This window comes from Rhizophagus irregularis, chromosome 17 (genome assembly GCF_026210795.1).
Source record: "Rhizophagus irregularis chromosome 17, complete sequence".
NCBI classification, from domain to species: domain Eukaryota; kingdom Fungi; phylum Glomeromycota; class Glomeromycetes; order Glomerales; family Glomeraceae; genus Rhizophagus; species Rhizophagus irregularis.
The window spans coordinates 3,435,473-3,454,993 of NC_089445.1; the positions used below are offsets into that span (position 1 = coordinate 3,435,473).

The following is a 19,521-nucleotide window of genomic DNA, read 5'->3' on the forward strand; positions in this document are numbered from 1 at the left end:
TACTTTTATTAATATATGGACAATACAATAATATAATTAACAAAAAAAAACCCCATCGAAAAATAATTTATCAATAAGTTTAAAAGTTTTAATGATTTTAATGAAAAATAGATAAAATAGATCAATTAATATATCCGGAAATTGAATCATCCAATTTTCGGAATATCTTTGTTACACAAGATTTAATACATCATCAAATTATATATAAGGAAAAAAAAATTTATATAAAAAAAAAATTTTTTTTATATTTTTTTGTTTAGCTTCAATCCATTAGGATAGATAAATAACGGAAAACGGGATATCCGGATAAATAAAAAAAAATAATTTTTAATTAAATATTTAAATATTAGATATAAAATATATAAAATGAATAAATAAATAAAATAAATTTATATATACAGTATATATATATATATATATATTTTTGAAAATTTAGTCCCTCTTTCAAATTTTTTTTTTAAAAAAAAAAATTCCAACAAAATTCCCAATACTTCCTTATGTGATATATTTTTATATGTATCAAAAAAAGAAACGCAAGATTTATTTCTCACCTTGAAGAAAAAAAAACAATTTTCGAAACTTTTTTTTAATAAATTTAATGGGATACTTTAAAAGGTATCTTTGATTTAAAAAAAAAACAATTTGATTTCATGAAAAATAATTATTTTTTATAAAAAAATTTTTTTTACCTAACGAACACTAAAAAAAAATAATAAATTTCTTTTACAAAAATATATTACAACCATCAATAATTATACTGCAACTCAAACTGTTGATTATATTGGTCAAGCTCATAAATGGACCGATACTAATGTTATCTCCTCTTATAAAGAGAATATGTGTGAACCATGTTCCGATACCCGTATCAACGACCGAACAAAACTTTTGGAAAATTGAATCGTTTCACTGTGAATTCCGTCCTTTGAACTTAAATGCATTGTGACAAGCGATCTCCAAAGTCTGTTTATATTCGTGGTAAGAACATATCAACCAGATATGAACTCTATGTTGGTAAGCAAGGCAGAGATCTGATAATTACTATTTTCGTCTATAATTCTCTCATTTCATTTCACAATTATAAAGGAGTTATCGGTTATCAAGGACCTGCAGAATCATTAATATCCAAAAGGTATGTAGTGCTATGCATGACCTGATACACACGCTTCGGGTTTTATCATGAACACCAATACTATCGTCCGAATATTTGACCGTTATAGCTAAAGTAGATGATGACGGGATGTGGTATGTTTGATCTGTATAACCCAGAATTTATCATGCATCATCCCTGAGACGTTTATTACAAGCGAAGCCGGGAACGGAAAGGACAAGTGCTATGGATTGTTTCATACAGTCAACTTCGCCTAATAACAAATATCTTTTCACAATTCAAAACTAACGTTTATATTTAAGTACTTATGCTATAAAAAAAATTAATGCACTTTATCTTAGTTCGTCATACCTTCCCACATTAAGGAAGGAATTTAAAGAAAATGAAAGGTAACCATGATTATATAATTCGAGTTTTATATTCTATGAACTGTATTTGAATTATACTAACTTTGTTCCTTATATTTTGATTATTATTCTTAATATTTTTCGTATATCTGAAGGAAGATTTAGAAAAAGAAAAAGAGGAAGGAAGAATTGGAGAAAGAATAAAAGGAAGAAGGGGAAAAAGGTGAACTAAGAAAGTTAAATAGTATTTGGTGAATTAGACTTCTGATTAAAAATTGATATTTTATTACAATTGTAGCATTACAATAATAGATTTATGAATAATTCCCACGAAGATTACATGTCTGAGTTTATAGAAAAAGTCGCAATTACTCCGATATTTTCAATTTTAACCGAATTGTCTATTTTTTTTTTAATCCACTCGTAGTCTAATAATATTACTGTCCAGATGGTTCTCGTTTATTAATCTGAGTTACAAAGAAACGACAACCTTCAACATGCTGCTAATCACGCTAGTTGTGCACTGTATATGAATACAAACAATCTTATTCCCTAAAAGGAATCTAATTGCGACTATAGATTACCTCAATTAGAATGTTCTTTGCTTCCTAGTTTTTAATAGTGTGTTTTCATAGCTTATGGTGGTTTGAAAATCTGAATTTTTCATCATTTGGATTGATGGATATCCTATTTTCATTTATTATAGTCTTTTCATTCCTATTATGTTGAACGTCTCTTATTAGTATAATTTCATTCTATAAAATACACGTTTCGTCTGCATGCCTTGAACGCTTGGGTATCAAATAATCATCCTCAACAAAATTTCTCCAATTCCTTAGTATCAAGAGAAACGAATGCTCTTGAGTCCAATGGAATTGTATCAGTGATTATATTTTGAGCGTGATATAAAATATACTATTATATAGAATAAATTTATTCGAATATCAATCAGTACAAGTCCAAAGAAATCTTTTCAATGATATTACTATTAATTCACTACATTTGTTGAATTATAATGAACACCATGGAATAGTTGCAAGCTCCGCCTATATCTCATCTTTCTTTATGATGACGAATTTAGTAAATGTTCATTTTTCTTTATAATATTAAAGACGCTTGAATCACCGTGTATGTGATCACGTAATATATATTTGGTGATTATCAAATATCAATTCGTCACATTTGGTTCTTATGTTGGAGAAAAAAATTCGTGAATCGTGAGATTTTTATATATTGTAATATTCAAGCACGTGAAATCATAAGTAAATGCAGTAAATTATCATCTGCAAAATTTCCTCCTTTAGATTTGAGCTAAATGATGAAGAAACAACGGTATTTTCACTTCTTTGTCAAAAATGTTTGTTTTCTTTATAATTCTAACGAAAGTTGGAATTATTCTCTGGTAAAATCTTTACTCGTATTACTTCGTCCTGGTTAATTCTTTAATTGATGTATTAATTGGTAAAAATGCCAGAGAAAATAGTTTATTTTAAAGATTCTTAGAGCTTTAAAATTGACAATAATTTAGATCTTATTTTTGTTGTAAATGTTTAATAAAGTGAGTTGACTTTATTATCAATTATGAATCAGTTTTTTTAATACTTTAATTATTGAAAATAGTATATTTTTATTTAACTAGGCTGCTTATCAAAAAATTCTTTAACTTGCATATATTGAAGAAGTTCTTGATAAATTTGTCAGTTTTATCCGAGACTCTAGTGAAATCGTTTTTGATTAGGATTTGACAATATTAAAAAAGAAATGGATTTTAAGGTTTAAAATATTATTTAATAATGTTAAATTCAAAGCACGACTATTTGATTAAAATTAAAAAAAATTTAAAAAAAACTACAGAAGGGTAAAAAAAAAAGGTAGTTTATATTCAAAATAGTGTTACATTATCGGTTTATTTTTGAGGAATAATTTTTTATATAAAGTAAATTTTTATTCAGGCGTGAATGATATATCAAAACTTCCTACGAATCTGATTATCAGTGAAGATGAAATTAAAGATGTTGTTTTAGTTCTTTTATATTTTTAATTAGTTGGTCGGGGTGTTTTCCAAGGTTGTTGGTCTTCATTGGAAAGGGCAGGCTCAGTAAAGTCTGTGCTCATAATATTGAAGAACTCCATCTAACATAGTGGAAAGCGAGGACGTGGTGGAAGGAAACAATCTGGAAATCTAACGAACCTAATGTTTCATCAGAATAGATACTGTTTATTATATAGTAAAGCGATAAAAAGCAAGTTATAAAGAAAATAATGTGTGTATGGGATGATAATTGACAAAAGAAGAGATAGAAAGTTTGGATTATAGCGGATATAAAGATGATAGTGATAAATCGTCATCAGTTGATCCAGCTGAGTAAGTTATGGGATATGATGACAATCCGAGAACTATTCAGTCCACTAAAGGTGGGGGCATAATGTACCGTGTTATGGGGAGAAAACCATCTTGCAACATCAGATTATATTTGGGAGATACCGATTAAAGATTTCTTGGCCGCGTCAGATGAAGTATAACGAAATTGTCTTATGCCTAAGCTAAACCAAGTTATCTTTAAATCGGCGCAAGGAAAATTTTATCAAAATTGGGCTGCATCATTGGCTTGTCGATACTTGAGTTGGTGTTGGGAGTTGTAAAATTATCCACCATTTATGTCAATGAAATTTTAAAAGCTATAGAATAATACAACAAAATGTTGAATTGGAAATATATGGAAGAATTACAGTAGATGGATGATTCAGGATGGAAATTTCATTTATGATATTAAAAAACGGGTTCGCTGGATATTTTAGACACTAAAAAGTGCTACCAGTTATTATGACTGATGAACTCAATCAGGTTATTTTATTTTTATATAATAATATTTCTTTTAGTTGTTAAAATCGGTTAATTTCATTCAGGAGAAAATTAATTGTGATAATTTTATTTGAATAGGCTCGCTTGCTTCTATTTGCTGGAATTTTAGATATTAATGATCATTTACTGAAGAGAACGAAATTATAGATATGTTTACTAGTCTCTTCAGGAACAATCTGTAAAGATATGAGAAAGCCTTCTCACAAATTTATCAAAAACTTGTTTTTGGTTATTTCAAAATGGATTAAAGATCCTTATTGCAGCATGTGATACAGGTGCCATAGAACAATTAAGAGTATATGTTGCTTTAGGTAAAAATTCAATGTTGACGTGGATATGAGAAGATGCTGGGTTAGCAAAGGATTGCTACGGTGGAGACATTTGTTGCTGGCCTATATTTTCCAAAACAAACAAAGGCGGGACGACGTATGCAAAACAACGAACCAATAATGCGAGTGTTAGCGAAAGTACGTACCGATCTTAATATATTTATGTGATCTTTTTGGGTTAACTAATTGAATTTATACTATTAGTTTATTTACTAGTTAGTTTCAGTGAATATTCTCAACAAAATTGTAATCAATTTACGAAATTTAATTAAGCTTTGAAAGATTTTTCTAGATTACAAATCCAAGACATATAGTAGGTGGAATGATTTTAACGAAATTTGATACAGTTGATGATAAGGTTTGGCGGGAATGATATTAAAAGTACTCCAATTAACATATGGTAATTATTTTGGCATTCCAGCTCCACTTGATTAGACTCTGATCAGTCTGTCATATAACTGATTGTTTATAATCTTTTTTTTTAAAAAAAAAAATGTTGGACTTCTTCTCTATTTGTATTAAATCAATTATCCTTGCTAAACTTAACCTTAAGTATCAACAAAGATAAAGTAGAAACATGTCTTGGAAAAGATATATGAGATGTTATCGATGATATTTGTCACATAATCAGAATATGGCAGAAAAAAGTCTTGATAGAATATAATTGAAAATTTAAAAATGAACATAAATATCTATATTGTAAATTCGCACACCTTTTCTACGATGTGAAAGTGAATACTAGTAATGGTGATAATAGGATAAAAGAACGCCTCATAAAATAATGAAAGACTTCAGAAATGTCAATTATCATGAATTAAAAACTATGGTACAGTTCAAAGAAACTCAGAATAAGATGACACACAAACAAAAGTGGAAGCCAAATATATGAAATAGAAAACAACGCAATAAGGCTCATGAATGTATTAATGTAGCTACAAAAGTTCAGGATGATCTGGAGCATTTGAATTTGTTAATGGAAAAATATATCAAGAATGTGTATATATATTTAAGGGTAGGGTTCATCTCTATATTTTTTTTGTCTTAACCTATAATAACAACTTTATTATAATTTTGCAGTTAATGAATAATAAGTAAAAAAAAACAAGATAACTCATATAAAGAAACGCAGTAAAAATTCTATCTATGGCAAAATTTACATTGATCATTTATTATGTTCACGTGATTACAAAATTAAGCAAAAAAAAAAATAATAAATACAAAAAAAAATTTATTATTTCTGGTTGGGTTGTTTGGTATGATTTACAAGTGAAAGTTTGGTTATTCTGAATGACAAGCATTATAGATACATATTAGTTCTATTTTATAGCACACTAATTATATTTTATGTACTTTCTGAGCTCAAATAAAATAAAAATTTATTATTTCATTTGCTTTACATAAAATAAAATAAATTTTAATTTAAAGTAACTACTGATTTGCAACTTACCCTTGATAATTTGCTAGTTTCTATGCATTTTAACACATTTATTAGGTTATCTTAATACATAAGAATTTACATTAATTATAGTTGTTAATAGAGCTGACTACAATTCATCATATTATTTTATATCTGAACAATTTTTATCCTCTTCATTAAAAAGATCACACAAAAGCTTTTTGTAATTTAAATTAGGGTCATATTTTGATATAACAGAAGGCAGACAATTATCAATTTTTGCTTTAATAAAGAATGAAAATATATTAATATAAGCAATGAAATTTTGGCTTTAGCCAGTTTACTAAAACAATTCATAATAAAGCTATATAAAGAAAAATACTATTTCAAATATCTCACCAGAATCAGAATTCTTCAGCTCATTTTCATATGTTTCGTTCTTATTAGTTTTCTAGTTTTATAAAGTATAAAAAATTTAATAAAATAATTTGACTAAAGTGAATAATAGTATAATCTCTTTCAAATATCTCACCAGAATTATTCAATATTTCTTCATGGTCTTGTAAGGGTTGATAAAGGATAGTGCATATAATGCAAATAACAATACTATAGCCCTTTTTACTGTCTTACCACATAATATAATCATGAATAATATAGACTCCTAAAAACGTCACAATAATCAATGATAATTTTTTAGGTTTCAAGAGGTCTCTAATGATATGTTTAATATTTGGAATGATCACAAATGCCAAAATAATAATAATTGGTAATTTTTTAGAATTTAAGATTTTCCTAATTATACTTTTAGTATTTGGAATATTTGATGAATTTTTTTTATTTATATATTCACCAAAAACTTTCTTCCATGTGCTATTTTTACCAGTATTTTTTAGTGTATTTATTTTACTTAATAAATTTTTTTTGTTTATATATTCATTAGAAAGTTTGAATTCTTCCTTTGTATCAATTTTAGTTTTTGGAGTTGCTTGCCTCATTATAAATAAGTAAAAAGTTCAAAACCATATATATCCCTTGCTAAAAATATTAGACCAGTATTAGACCATGTAGTGTTGTCAAATGACACTGAAATAACATTAAAATGATATCAAATAATATTAAATAACATTAATTTTACTATGAAAAAGTATAAGAAATGATAAATGTTATTTGAAAAATAGGCAAATAACATGGCAATTTAACAATACTGAAACTATATGATTATCATTACTTAATTGGCCAATTGGTATAGTTTTGTTAATCATAGTTACAAATTGAATTTGAATAAGGTGAAATAATTAGCCTTCAGTATTTGGCAAATGACTTGAAATGACCAAATAATTCAAATGACAAATAACATATCATTTCAATGTACAAATGACAAATAATCTGGTCATTTGAATATAATTTGTCCAACATTATAATTTTTGCTTACATTACATTCAATATTTTTTAATTATAGTCACATGGTTATTTATGTGATAAATATGATTGAAATAATCAAATGACAAATAATTATAAATAATACCAAATCATTTCATAAATCATTTAAATGGTTAAATGACTAAATTATTTTTGAATACTGGTTAACGGTGTTTAGTAATTAATGTTATTCATCTTTATTTTTTTTTCTTCTGATTTATATCATTTTTATTTTATTTCAAATATTTTTGTACTTTATAACAACTGTTTTTACATAAAAAATATATAAATTTTCTTTACTATTTGTTGATAATAACAATGAGCAAATAGGATGACAATTAATTTTTAGTTATATATCGATGGTTATTTAACTAGACAAACGTGGCATAGTAGCCTTTATCTTTATTAAATTCATTCAAATTTTATAATTTACAAAAAAGCAAAAATAAAAATAAAAAATAAAACTAACTAAAAACAAAGCTATATAGTCTCCTAAAAAAAAATAAAGTAAAAAAAATTAATCTAAAAAAGAAAAATCGTATTACACTAAATTTTTTCAGATTTTCCCCCTTCAATGGTTATTTAAGGTATACATGCCACCCAAATTATTTTGGACTGCCGTAATTATAAGTAAAATCCCAAATTCAATTATGGCATTCCAAATTATTTTGGCACTTTACATAGTAAATTATATATAAACCGAATGAATTATGGCATCCCAAAATAATTTGGGCAGCATGTATAATTTAAGAATTCCAGACATCATATATATAACTTATAATTGATCTACATAAATTTAGCACTTTTTACTTCTGCTAAAATAGATCTAATTTGCTAAAAATCAAATTATTCTTGAATACCTGGTATTCTCTAAAATTACTTATGGCAAAAATTAATAAAATTCAAGCTCAAGCTATATTATAAATAAAAATCAAATTATCACATTTTAAATCTATACTAATTTGCTAAAACTTAAAATATGAATTATAGTAAAATTCTAAATAACATAGGTTTAAATTTGCTTAATAAAATATAATTTCAGTTTATTCAAATTATTTGTAGATTAGTAAATTTAATTGTCAATTTACCAAAATTAACAATTTTTTTTTTTATTATTAATAAAAAATAAATAATTAATATAAATTAAACTGTTAATTTTTATAATTTATAATTAAAAATGTGTAAATTATAGATAAAATAATAATTAATAAAAATAATAAATTAAATATAAATAATTATTAAAAAATAAAATGTTGTGAACAGTTTTTGGTTTGCATTATATTTAATTTTGACCAGAATTATACTTAATTTTGGTCAAATATAACCTGAACCCCGAAACTAATATTTTTAAAAATATTATCAATAAAAGTTAAAAAAAAAAGGATAAGTTAAATTTAAAAAAAAAAAGTACCAATTTGCTCAAATATAAAATATAACTTTGTAAAATCAACACAATTTGATAAAACTCATAATTATAACCATTAATTAATTTTCAATCAATTTGCTCTATCTAAAATTATGAGTTTAACCTAATTTTGATTAAATTTGCTAAAACTCAAATGTGAGTTATATATGTGATATCTGGGATCCTGTTATTTATAATATATATCATATCAAAATAATAAATTTGAAATCAAAAATAGAAATATAGTTTATGATTGGATTAAGGTTATTTTTATATTTCAAATATTATACATGCTGCCCAAATTATTTTGGGATGCCATAATTCATTCGGTTTATATATAATTTACTATGTAAAATGCCAAAATAATTTGGGATGCCATAATTGAATTTGGGATTTTACTTATAATTACGGCAGTCCAAAATAATTTGGATGGCATGTATATCAAATATTAACTTCAGATTTTCTTTTTATCAACCTATCGCTTGATGTGGATTCTAATATGCGAATAATTTTATTATAATATTTTTACAAGAATGGTTATATACAATACATGAATAATAAACTTTACCATTCTGAATGTCAATAACTTTTAAAAAGAACTTTATATCTAAATATGATTATGATTTATTATCAAATTGCAATTATCTTTTATTTAAGAGACGATATAAGAGAAAATTCTTAGTTTGTTATTTATTTACAGTAAATAAAAACATATAATAAAATAAGCGTAATTAAACATATTCAACATACAATACAAATAACTTGACTTTAGCCAGTTTTACTAAAGTTACATTAGATTCCACACATTATTGACAAAATAACACTTAAAGGATATAATAATTATATAAAATTTATATCCATTTCTATAGTTGAAATATATATAGAATAAATTTTATTATCAATATAGCATATTCAGCGAGAGAACATGTAAAATATTTTTTGAATTTTCAAAAATTTTTAACTGTGACATTATTCTAATTATAATATAAATATCATTATTATATGTAAATTTATGGGTAGAACAAGTTTGCCTTAGATTATAAAAGCTGTTGTTTAGATAGTTTTTGAGAAAAATAGGAAAGTTTGATTTTATAAGCAAAATACAATTTTTTGTTTTAAAAAAGATTTTTTTTAGTCAAATTTTCAAAATTTTAGTGTGATTAGTATCTACTCAGGTTTGTTTTACACATTTATTATTTAAATTGAAATTTTTGAAAAAAAAATTATGATGTGTTTTTTAACTTTGGCCAAAATTATAATTTGGCCAGAATTAAGTGGTGTGATGATGATCATCACTGGTGATATTTAGCAATACCCAATATTTTATATTAAATATATTATATAAAATATTATTTATGTTATATATGAATATAATGTTATATAACCTGTTATATGTCCATTTTTAAATACAGATACACTCGTTTTAACTATTCTAAATATTTTTTTAGGCATCACAATTGGTGACGATTACCACTGGTGATATTTAGCAATACCTTAAAATATTATATAAGCCAATTTTTCCCTATGAAAAGTTTTTATACTTAAAATATATTTAAAATTTTATTAAAATATACTTAAAATAAGTATCAATTTTAATTTGCGATATACTTATAATATATCTAAAATGTGCCTAAAATACTCTTAAAATATACTTTTAATGTACTTGTTTTTTGCCCAAGTACTTAAATTATATTTAAAATATACTTAAACTAATATTTTTTACATGTTTAAAATATTCTTAAAATATGTTTAAATTAAAATTTAAGTAAAATATAAATGTATTTTTTATATACTTAAAATATACTTAAATTGAATTTTAAGCACATTTTAAGAATATTTTAAACATGCAAAAAATACACTTATATTGTACTTAAATTCTAGTTTAAGTATATTTTAAATATAATTTAAGTACTTGGGCAAAAAACAAGTACATCAAAAGTATATTTTAAGAGTATTTTAGGCACATTTTAGGTATATTATAAGTCTATCGCGAATTAAAATTGATACTTATTTTAAGTATATTTTAATAAAATTTTAAGTATATTTTAAGTATAAAAACTTTTCATAGGATTTGAAAGGCTAATCAATCAACGCACCTAACACACCTTATTTGTCATAGACCGGTCTAGGCCTTTCCTTTTTTGATATAAAGATATATATAGATCATCAACTAAATATGTGTCGCATCTGCAGATCTGCTACCCTGGGTTGATTGATTAAAATTCCAAAAATTGGCTGATATGTAACATTTGTATAACATTTATAACAAAAGTTGATCCGAGTTAATTTAAGTAGCTAGAATTAAGTGACCATGTGATTTTTAATTTCAGCTAAATAGTCAAATGTATCACATGATATTATACAAATTTCTAAAAAAGAAAATTTTTCTGTAAAATAAAAATTGAGAAAATATTGTATAATATTACACAAATATCCAAAAATGAAAGCTTACCATTAATCATAGTTGAAAAATTTTAAAATTTTTTTTTTATAAATTTGGCTAAAATTATAATAATTTTGGCTAGCATTAAAATTATTATATATATTATATGATCGTTACATATATTATATATATAATATATCATATCTCTACTTGTATTATATTTAAAAAGTACCATTAAGAGCACATGCTGTGTTGTCATAATCATTATCACTTACCTAAAATAAATATACAATTATGTTCTAATAATCTTCTATATTCATACATATCTACCAATTTGCAGAATTTGCCAATCATCAATTATGTGGTGCAGTACTGAAATCGATCAAAACCTGTTCTTATATAAGAAAAAATGTTAAAAATATATAAAAAAAAAACTTTTAAGACCTCTTCCAAAATATTTACCTCTTTAACCTGAAACCAGTAGAAGGAATTTCTAAAAAAAAAGGGGGGAAATATTATAAAGTTAGTTTATTAAAAAAAAAAGAAAAACTTTACAAAAATCCAGAATATTTAATGATTTAACGAAAAAAATTAACTGAAAAATAATTAATAATAAATATCAAATAGATTATAATTAAACAACTAATTAATACATAATTCAATTTTGCTAAATCATCATTATTAATATTTAGAGTTATTTCTTTATTAAAAGAGTTTTTTGAATAATTTTGCTTTCTAAATAAATTTTTTTTATAAACTATAAAAAAAAAAATAAAAAAACAGTTTCAAGTTATGTCTAATGTAAAATAATTACTAATATACTTGCAAAAATTTCCAATTTACTTGATGTAAAAACTGGTTGAAAAGTTGATGGAGGAGTTGATGGAGAGTTTAATAGGAAGTTTACGAAAGAAAAAATTTTTTTAACGTAACTTTTTGTTGAAGTAATTTCTTAATATCTGCCATATGATCATGTAGTACAAGTGTGATCATTTTTGCAAAATTTAATTTACCTAATTTTTATTAAATTATTGTCAAATTCCTTAATTTGGACGAATTTTGTTAATTCTGCAGATCAGTGAATATGAATAGCAAGTAATTTGTTATATAAGATATTTAATTTTAACATCAAAACACATATTTTTTCATTTCTAAATTACTTATACTATACATGCTGCCCAAATTATTTTGGGATGCCATAATTATAATTTGGGATGTCGTAATTCATTTAATTTATATATAATTTACTATGTAAAGTGCCAAAATAATTTGGGATGTCATAATTGAATTTAGGATTTTACTTATAATTACAGCAGCCCAAAATAATTTGGGTGGCATGTATAACTTATACCTATTCACTGCTTCTCTGATGTAGAGGTATGCTCCGAATCTGGTCAATCCAGATATCCAGTCATCCATCTGAAATTTGACCAGATTCAGATTGATCCGGATGATTCATCAGATTGACCAGATAGATCATCAGATATCTGGTCAATACTTGCTCACCAATTTGACTGAATGGTTGACCAGATATCTGAATAATCTGGTCAATCTGGTGAATCTGATGAATCTGAATTCAATTTTTTCTACTTAATACTTTTTATTAATATTAATTGACAATTAGAAATTTTTTAATAATAAACATAGTATTTATTTTTACGTTATTACAAATGATTTTTAACAAATTATTTGACACAATATTTATAAAAAGTTTAAGATTTGGATTGAACCAGTTTGAAGACCCCTAAAGAAAAAAAAAGAAGAGAACATTAAAGACTATTCAAAGACTAAAAAAACAAAAAAATCTCCTTCCCAACTTATCTTTATATCCCAACCAAAATCCAGGTCTGGGAAGGCATCCCCTAAAGAAAAGAAGCAAAAGGAACATTAGTTACGTTCCTAAAGACAAAAAAAACAAAATTACCCTTCCCCAACTTACTTTTATAACCCACGCCAAAATTCAAGTACAGGAAGGCGTCCCCTAAAAAAAGAAATAAAAGGAATGTTAATTACGTTCCTAAAGACAAGAAAAAACTAAAAATACTCTTCTCCCAACTTACCTTTATAACCCATGCTGAAATCTGAGTCCAAGAAGGTGTCTCCCTAAAAAAAGAAGCAAAAGGAACGTTAATTACGTTCCTAAAAACAAAAAAACAAAAATACCTTTCCCCCAATTTACCTTTATAACCCATGCCAAAATCCAGGTCCAAGAGGCATCCTCCTAAAGAAAAGAAGCAAAAGGAATGTTAATTACGTTTCTAAAGACAAAAAAAAAACAAAAATGCCTTCCTCTCAATTTACCTTTATAACCCAAATTGAAATCCAAGTCCAAGAAGGTGTCTCCCAAAAAAAGAAGCAAAAGGAACGTCAATTACGTTCTTAAAGACAAAAAAAAAAAAATACACTTCCCTATTTTACCTTTATAACTCAAGCCGAAATCCAGGTCCAAGAATACGTTTCCCTAAAGAAAAGAAGCAAAAATGAACGTTAATTACGTTTCTAAAGACAAAAATAAAAAAATACACTTTCCATCTTACCTTTATAATCCAAGCCTGAGATCCAAGTCTGGGAAGGCATCCTTTTAAAGAAAAGAAGCAAAAGGAACGTTAATGACGTTTCTAAAGACAAAAAAACAAAATACCCTTTCCCAACTTATCTTTATAACCCAAGCCAAAATTAAAGTTCAAGAAGGCGTTCTCCTAAAAAAAAAGAAGTAAAAGAAACGTTAATTACGTTCCTAAAGACAAGAAAAAATAAAAAAACTCTTCCTCCAACTTACCTTTATAACCCAAGCCAAAAAACAAGTTCAGGAAGGCATTCCTCTAAAGAAAAGAAGCAAAAGGAACGTTAATGACGTTTCTAATGACAAAAAAAAATGAAAATCTCTATTATTAACTTACCTTCATAGCCCAAGTCGAAACCTGAGTTCAGGAAGGCGTTCTCTAAAGAAAAGAAGCAAAAGGAATGTTAATGACATTCCCAAGATAAAAGAAAAAAGAAATTTATGCTTACCTTTCGAAATTCAAGCCATCCAAGTCATTCTAAAGTCCAAGTCCAAGTTCAAAGTGTTTTTTTTTTTAGAAAAAAAAAATAATGAAAAAAAATAGTATAAATTTGACCAGATTGGACCAGATTATCTGATCAATCCGGTCAATCTGGTCATCTGTATAACATCCGATCAATCTGATATCATCCAACAGATCCATCCAGATTATCCGCAATTCGTTTATTTTTAATCTGAATAATCCATTTTTTGATTGGATCAGATGACGGATTGAACGGATTTCACCGGAGCACACCTCTACTTTATATAACTAAAATTTACCTGAAAACTACATTCAGTCTTTTGAAAGTTGGATTTCGTTAATTTTCAATAATTGCCATTTTCTTAGGTTTATATTTTCCTGAATATTCACAGTCAAACTTGTATTTCCTTATTTGTCCATCTCTATTTTTTTCAATGCAAACCTTTTTATTTTCAAAACTTGTTGTTCACTAGATATATCCACAAATCTTTCAAACTCCTTTCAATTTTCAAACATCAAGTTAGTATCCAAAGAGAGTTTAACATTGCTCAAAAGTAACTGCACAATAGGTAAATCAAGTGGCTAATTTTAGTTTTTATAAATATCAATATTTGCATCAATACTTTTATGAGAATTATTATTATTATTTATTTAACTGTTCAAACCTATCTTATTCATATTCTTCAATTAGTTCAATAGATTCTAGAAGGAAAAATCGTTTAGTATTTATTATATTTGATAATTAATACTATTAAGTTTGGTCATTTCTTACTAGGATTATTAAAGAAAAAAAGTTTTTTTGATAGATCAAATTCTTCAGAAATATTAATATTATTAATATTGAAAGATGATGATGAAAATAGTTCGTTCATGTTAAAAATATTGAAAGAAAAAGGAATTTAATATGATTTTTATTAAAGGAGTGAAATGGATGAGAAAGAAAGCAGTAAAAAAGATCTAATAGATAAACTATTTGATCAATAATATTTAATTATTTATTGCGCTTTTCAAAATTGTACTACCCCTTGCAGGTCATCTAATAAAAAAGAATATGAGATTATGATTACAGGATGATTACTAAACAAAAACTGGACAATTTTGTCTGGTAATTATCCTATAATTGTCCTATAATCATCCTATAATCATCCTATAATTATAATCATTCAGTAATTGTCCAGTAATTGTTTAGTAATTGTCCAATAATTGTTCTGTAAAGCTCTAAATGGTCTGGATTGATTGATCTGAGTTGAAAAATTAGTTTATTTTGATTCAATCTGGTTTACATTAAAAAGAGAATCTGGGACCAGACTGGACTGGACCAGTTATTTTGGTCCAGTTCAGTCTAGTCTTATAATAAAAAAATGTTGCGCATTTTTTTTATAATAATATATTAAAAAAACATTTTCACAACATTTTTTCATTAAATTAATTAAAAAAATGTTGCAAAAACATTTTTCTAATTAAAATTACTTTGAAAAAATGTTTCGCAACATTTTTCATTAAATTATTGTAGAAACATTGTGAAAATGTTTTTCTATAATAATATATTAAAAAAAAATGTTTTCGCAATATTTTTTCATTAAATTATTATAGAAACGTTGCGAAAACATTTTTTCTATAATAATATATTAAAAAAAAATGTTTTCGCAATGTTTTTTCATTAAATTAATTTAAAAAAATGTTGCATAAATGTTTTTTCTATAATAATATATTAAAAAAAATGTTTCACACCGTTTTTTTATTTAATAATTACAATCGCAACAGGTTTAATATAAATCCATTGCGAAAACGTTTATTTAGTCCAGTCCAGTCCAATCCGTAAAATTTGGTCTGAATTAGATTTATAATCTGAAATCAGACCAGACTGAACCGAATATTTTGGTTCAGGTTGAAACATCAACCCAGATTTGACCAATCTGAATTTTCAGTCTGGATTGCCAGATTAGGACTGGACCGATTAGAGCTTTATTGTTCTGTAATCATAATCATCAAGTAATTATAACGTATACAGAATTCTGAAAACTGTGATAATCAATGTAACACATGGATAAGTAGCTAGTACAAGCCACCCATGTAATCAAATATTTATCAACCCATTTATAACAACAATTTTTCTTTAATAATAATGAAAATTGAATATTAAAATTTTAATCAGCAAATGTTAGTAAATCAAATTATAAATCTAATTTGTAGATTATCTGAAATATCAGTGATATGGTTGCAAATAATAAACATAATGATAAAAATAATGATTACAAACTAAATTTCATTTTTTTATATTTACAATAATATAAATAAATGAACTTTTTTTTTTCTATTTAATATAATTAAATTATAAAACAAAAATGATAAATTACAAAAAAATCTAGATTTTTTTAATAGATTTTGGATTTAAATTACACCAATTGACCCTTTTTTTTAAAGATTTAGGTTTAATTTTTCTATTAAATTTTTTTTATGAATACAACCAGTTGTAAAATTGATTAATTAATTAATTTGTCAAATATATAATAATAAAAAGAATCTTTTTTATTGATTTTATTTGTAGTACATTATTATAATGGAGTAGAATATTTTTGGATATATATATAATATATGTTATATAAATTTTATGTCTTATAAAGATTGGGATTAACAAACCATTTTAATATGCAGTTTGGCTGGAAATAATTATTATATGTGAGAAAGATCAAAAGGAATAACTTTTTTTTGTGACAGTTAAAAATAACAATCAAGAAAGATTCACAATTCACAGTTTATAATCAAATTATTCCTCCATCAATGATTTCTAATTGAATTATTAATTCGTGATTTACAAGTTAATTGCAAAGGATTTGCCCATACTTGGTTGACAGATTATGTAATAAATATTTTTTATATTGGTAACATAATAATGGTAATATGAAAACTTAAATTATCAAATGAACATTCATCCATTCAATATGCTCCAAAAGGTTCTAATGATAAAATAATATTTAAATTATTAAACAAGCAAAACCAAACAAAATAATATTTAATAAGAGTAATATCATTTTGGTCAGCAAAATTTTACTAACTCTTTTATAGGTAAACTGTGTAACATTTATGAACAACTAATACCAAAACCGTTCATCAGGTTATTAGAAACAATTTAATAAGCTTTAAACGCTAAGCACTTGAGCCAGTTTAAAAGGATCTTGCTACGAAGGTCGTCTATTATATGTATATTTTATATATGTACGAAACTTAGTGTTGTTTAAAACTCTTTTTTTTTTCGACACTTTTTAGCCTTTTTAACCACACATTTTACACGTTCTATTTATTTACAAAAACATTTTAGAAAACTATTATAATTTATAATAAATTATTATTTTACTATCCATTTATCTACTACATCAACTGCTTATGGTTTAAATGAAAAATCATGAAAATTAACTAAAATACAAATGTTCTACCCAGAAATACTTAAATTTTCTATAATGAATAAAAATTAATTATAAAATGTAAAAATTTTAACAATTCAAGAATAACTACAAATCTGCTTGGATAATCGATTAATAAAAGTTGTTTTCTTGTTAAATTATATCTAAAAATAAAGTCTCTCTAAACTTTTATTGAAATCAAAAAAAAAAAAAAATTTATTAAAAAAATAACCTTAGAAATTCTTTTTCTTCTCATAAAATTACATATATCTTTGTCGCTAAAACCATATATTCGTCACTTTAAAAGGATCTCAAAGCTTGTTTGTTATGTATGTTAAATAATTGTAAAAAAGGGAAAGCTACTATCAAATTACTTAATTGGGATAGACGTAAAAAATGAAGTTACGTAAACATAGTTACACAATTCTATTTTTAATGGAATGTGTTTAAAAAAATAAAATTGCTCGTGAAAAAAAAATAGGATTAATATAAAATGTGACTCAGAAACTCAGGGTTGACTCAGGACTCAGGAACGATCATTTAAAAAGGAAACGAATAAACATATAAATCACCCACATCACCTGATTAGGCAAAGTTAACAAAGGTCATTAAAGGTGGTTCAATGTTTCAAATTTTCTCACCTTTTTTTTCTTAATTTGTAAAGTTCGGATCAATAAATATGTTTAATGATAATCCTAGCAGCCTTACAATAAAATACTCAGCTGTGCGTGTTGCGTGTTCCAATCAGAGTTGATGAGATGATGTTAATAATAAATAATAATAATAATAATAACAATTCCTCTTAGGAAACGTTTCGCCTTTCAAAAAAAAATGGGTCCAATTTTGGATAATTATTCTCTTTAACGCGGGCTTATTATTGTGTTTATTATGGTCATTATGGTCATTATTGAGGTTATTATTAGGTTGTTATTAAGTAGGTTGTTTTATTATTCGCGATAAATTTCACAACTTTACTTCAAAACCTTTCAAAACGCATTTTTTTTTTACAAAGACATGAAAAAAGCAGTAACATCCATTGCTAAAAATTTTTTTGAAAACTAAATTTCATCAATTATTCATATTTTTTATTTTAGTTAAAATATATATAATATATAAAAAATAAATAAAAATAAAAAATATATATCCATTATATTCTTATTCTATTCTATTTTATTAATGTTTATTTATTTATTTATTTTTGATGGCGGTATGAAATTCTCTCATTGTAAAAAAGAAATAAACAAAAAATTTGCTTGGCTGAAGGTGAATATTATTTTTTTTTTACTCTTTTTGTTTTATAGCTAATAAATAAAAAAGAGGGTTAAAAAAAAACTATCGTCATTATAAAGAAAAAACCTTTTGTTATTTATTTATGGTTCAGCTGCTCATTTATTTATTCTTGAATTTTACTATATTTGGTAATGTTTGGTTATCAGAATTTTTTTATACTCATTTATTATCAAAAAGAAAAAAAAAAATAGTTATGGCGTCTCATTTAAATGATGCCAATTTACCAAATTAAAATTGTATTAATTGAAAAAATCGGAATTTTAAAATAACTTAATATATATTAATATGTACATATATATGTTATGTGATATATATATACGATATGATATATATATATATATATATATATATATATGTTTGTTGTTTATATAATAATAATAATATACCGGAGTTGCCGAAATTTTTGATTGGCGAAATTTTGTATATAAAATTGTTCGAAAAAAGCAAATCGTTCTTTATCTGGAATAAAAAGAATCTCTTAAATAGGATGTTTATATTTATTTCATTGATTAAGGAAATTAACCGAAAGATGCTGATGTTATAAAAAAAAAAAT

At 24.8% G+C, this 19,521-nt stretch overlaps 1 protein-coding gene across 1 annotated transcript; it reads left to right on the forward strand.

The window, feature by feature from the left end:
• Nucleotides 1-932: 932 nt before the first annotated feature.
• Nucleotides 933-1,882, forward strand: OCT59_009452 (uncharacterized protein; the record flags this gene model as incomplete). Its single annotated transcript, XM_066133566.1, has 5 exons — nt 933-1,011; nt 1,084-1,129; nt 1,450-1,497; nt 1,621-1,678; nt 1,754-1,882. 5 exons carry the CDS (start codon nt 933-935, stop codon nt 1,880-1,882), a joined length of 360 nt encoding a protein of 119 aa, XP_065999995.1.
• Nucleotides 1,883-19,521: the final 17,639 nt, after the last annotated feature.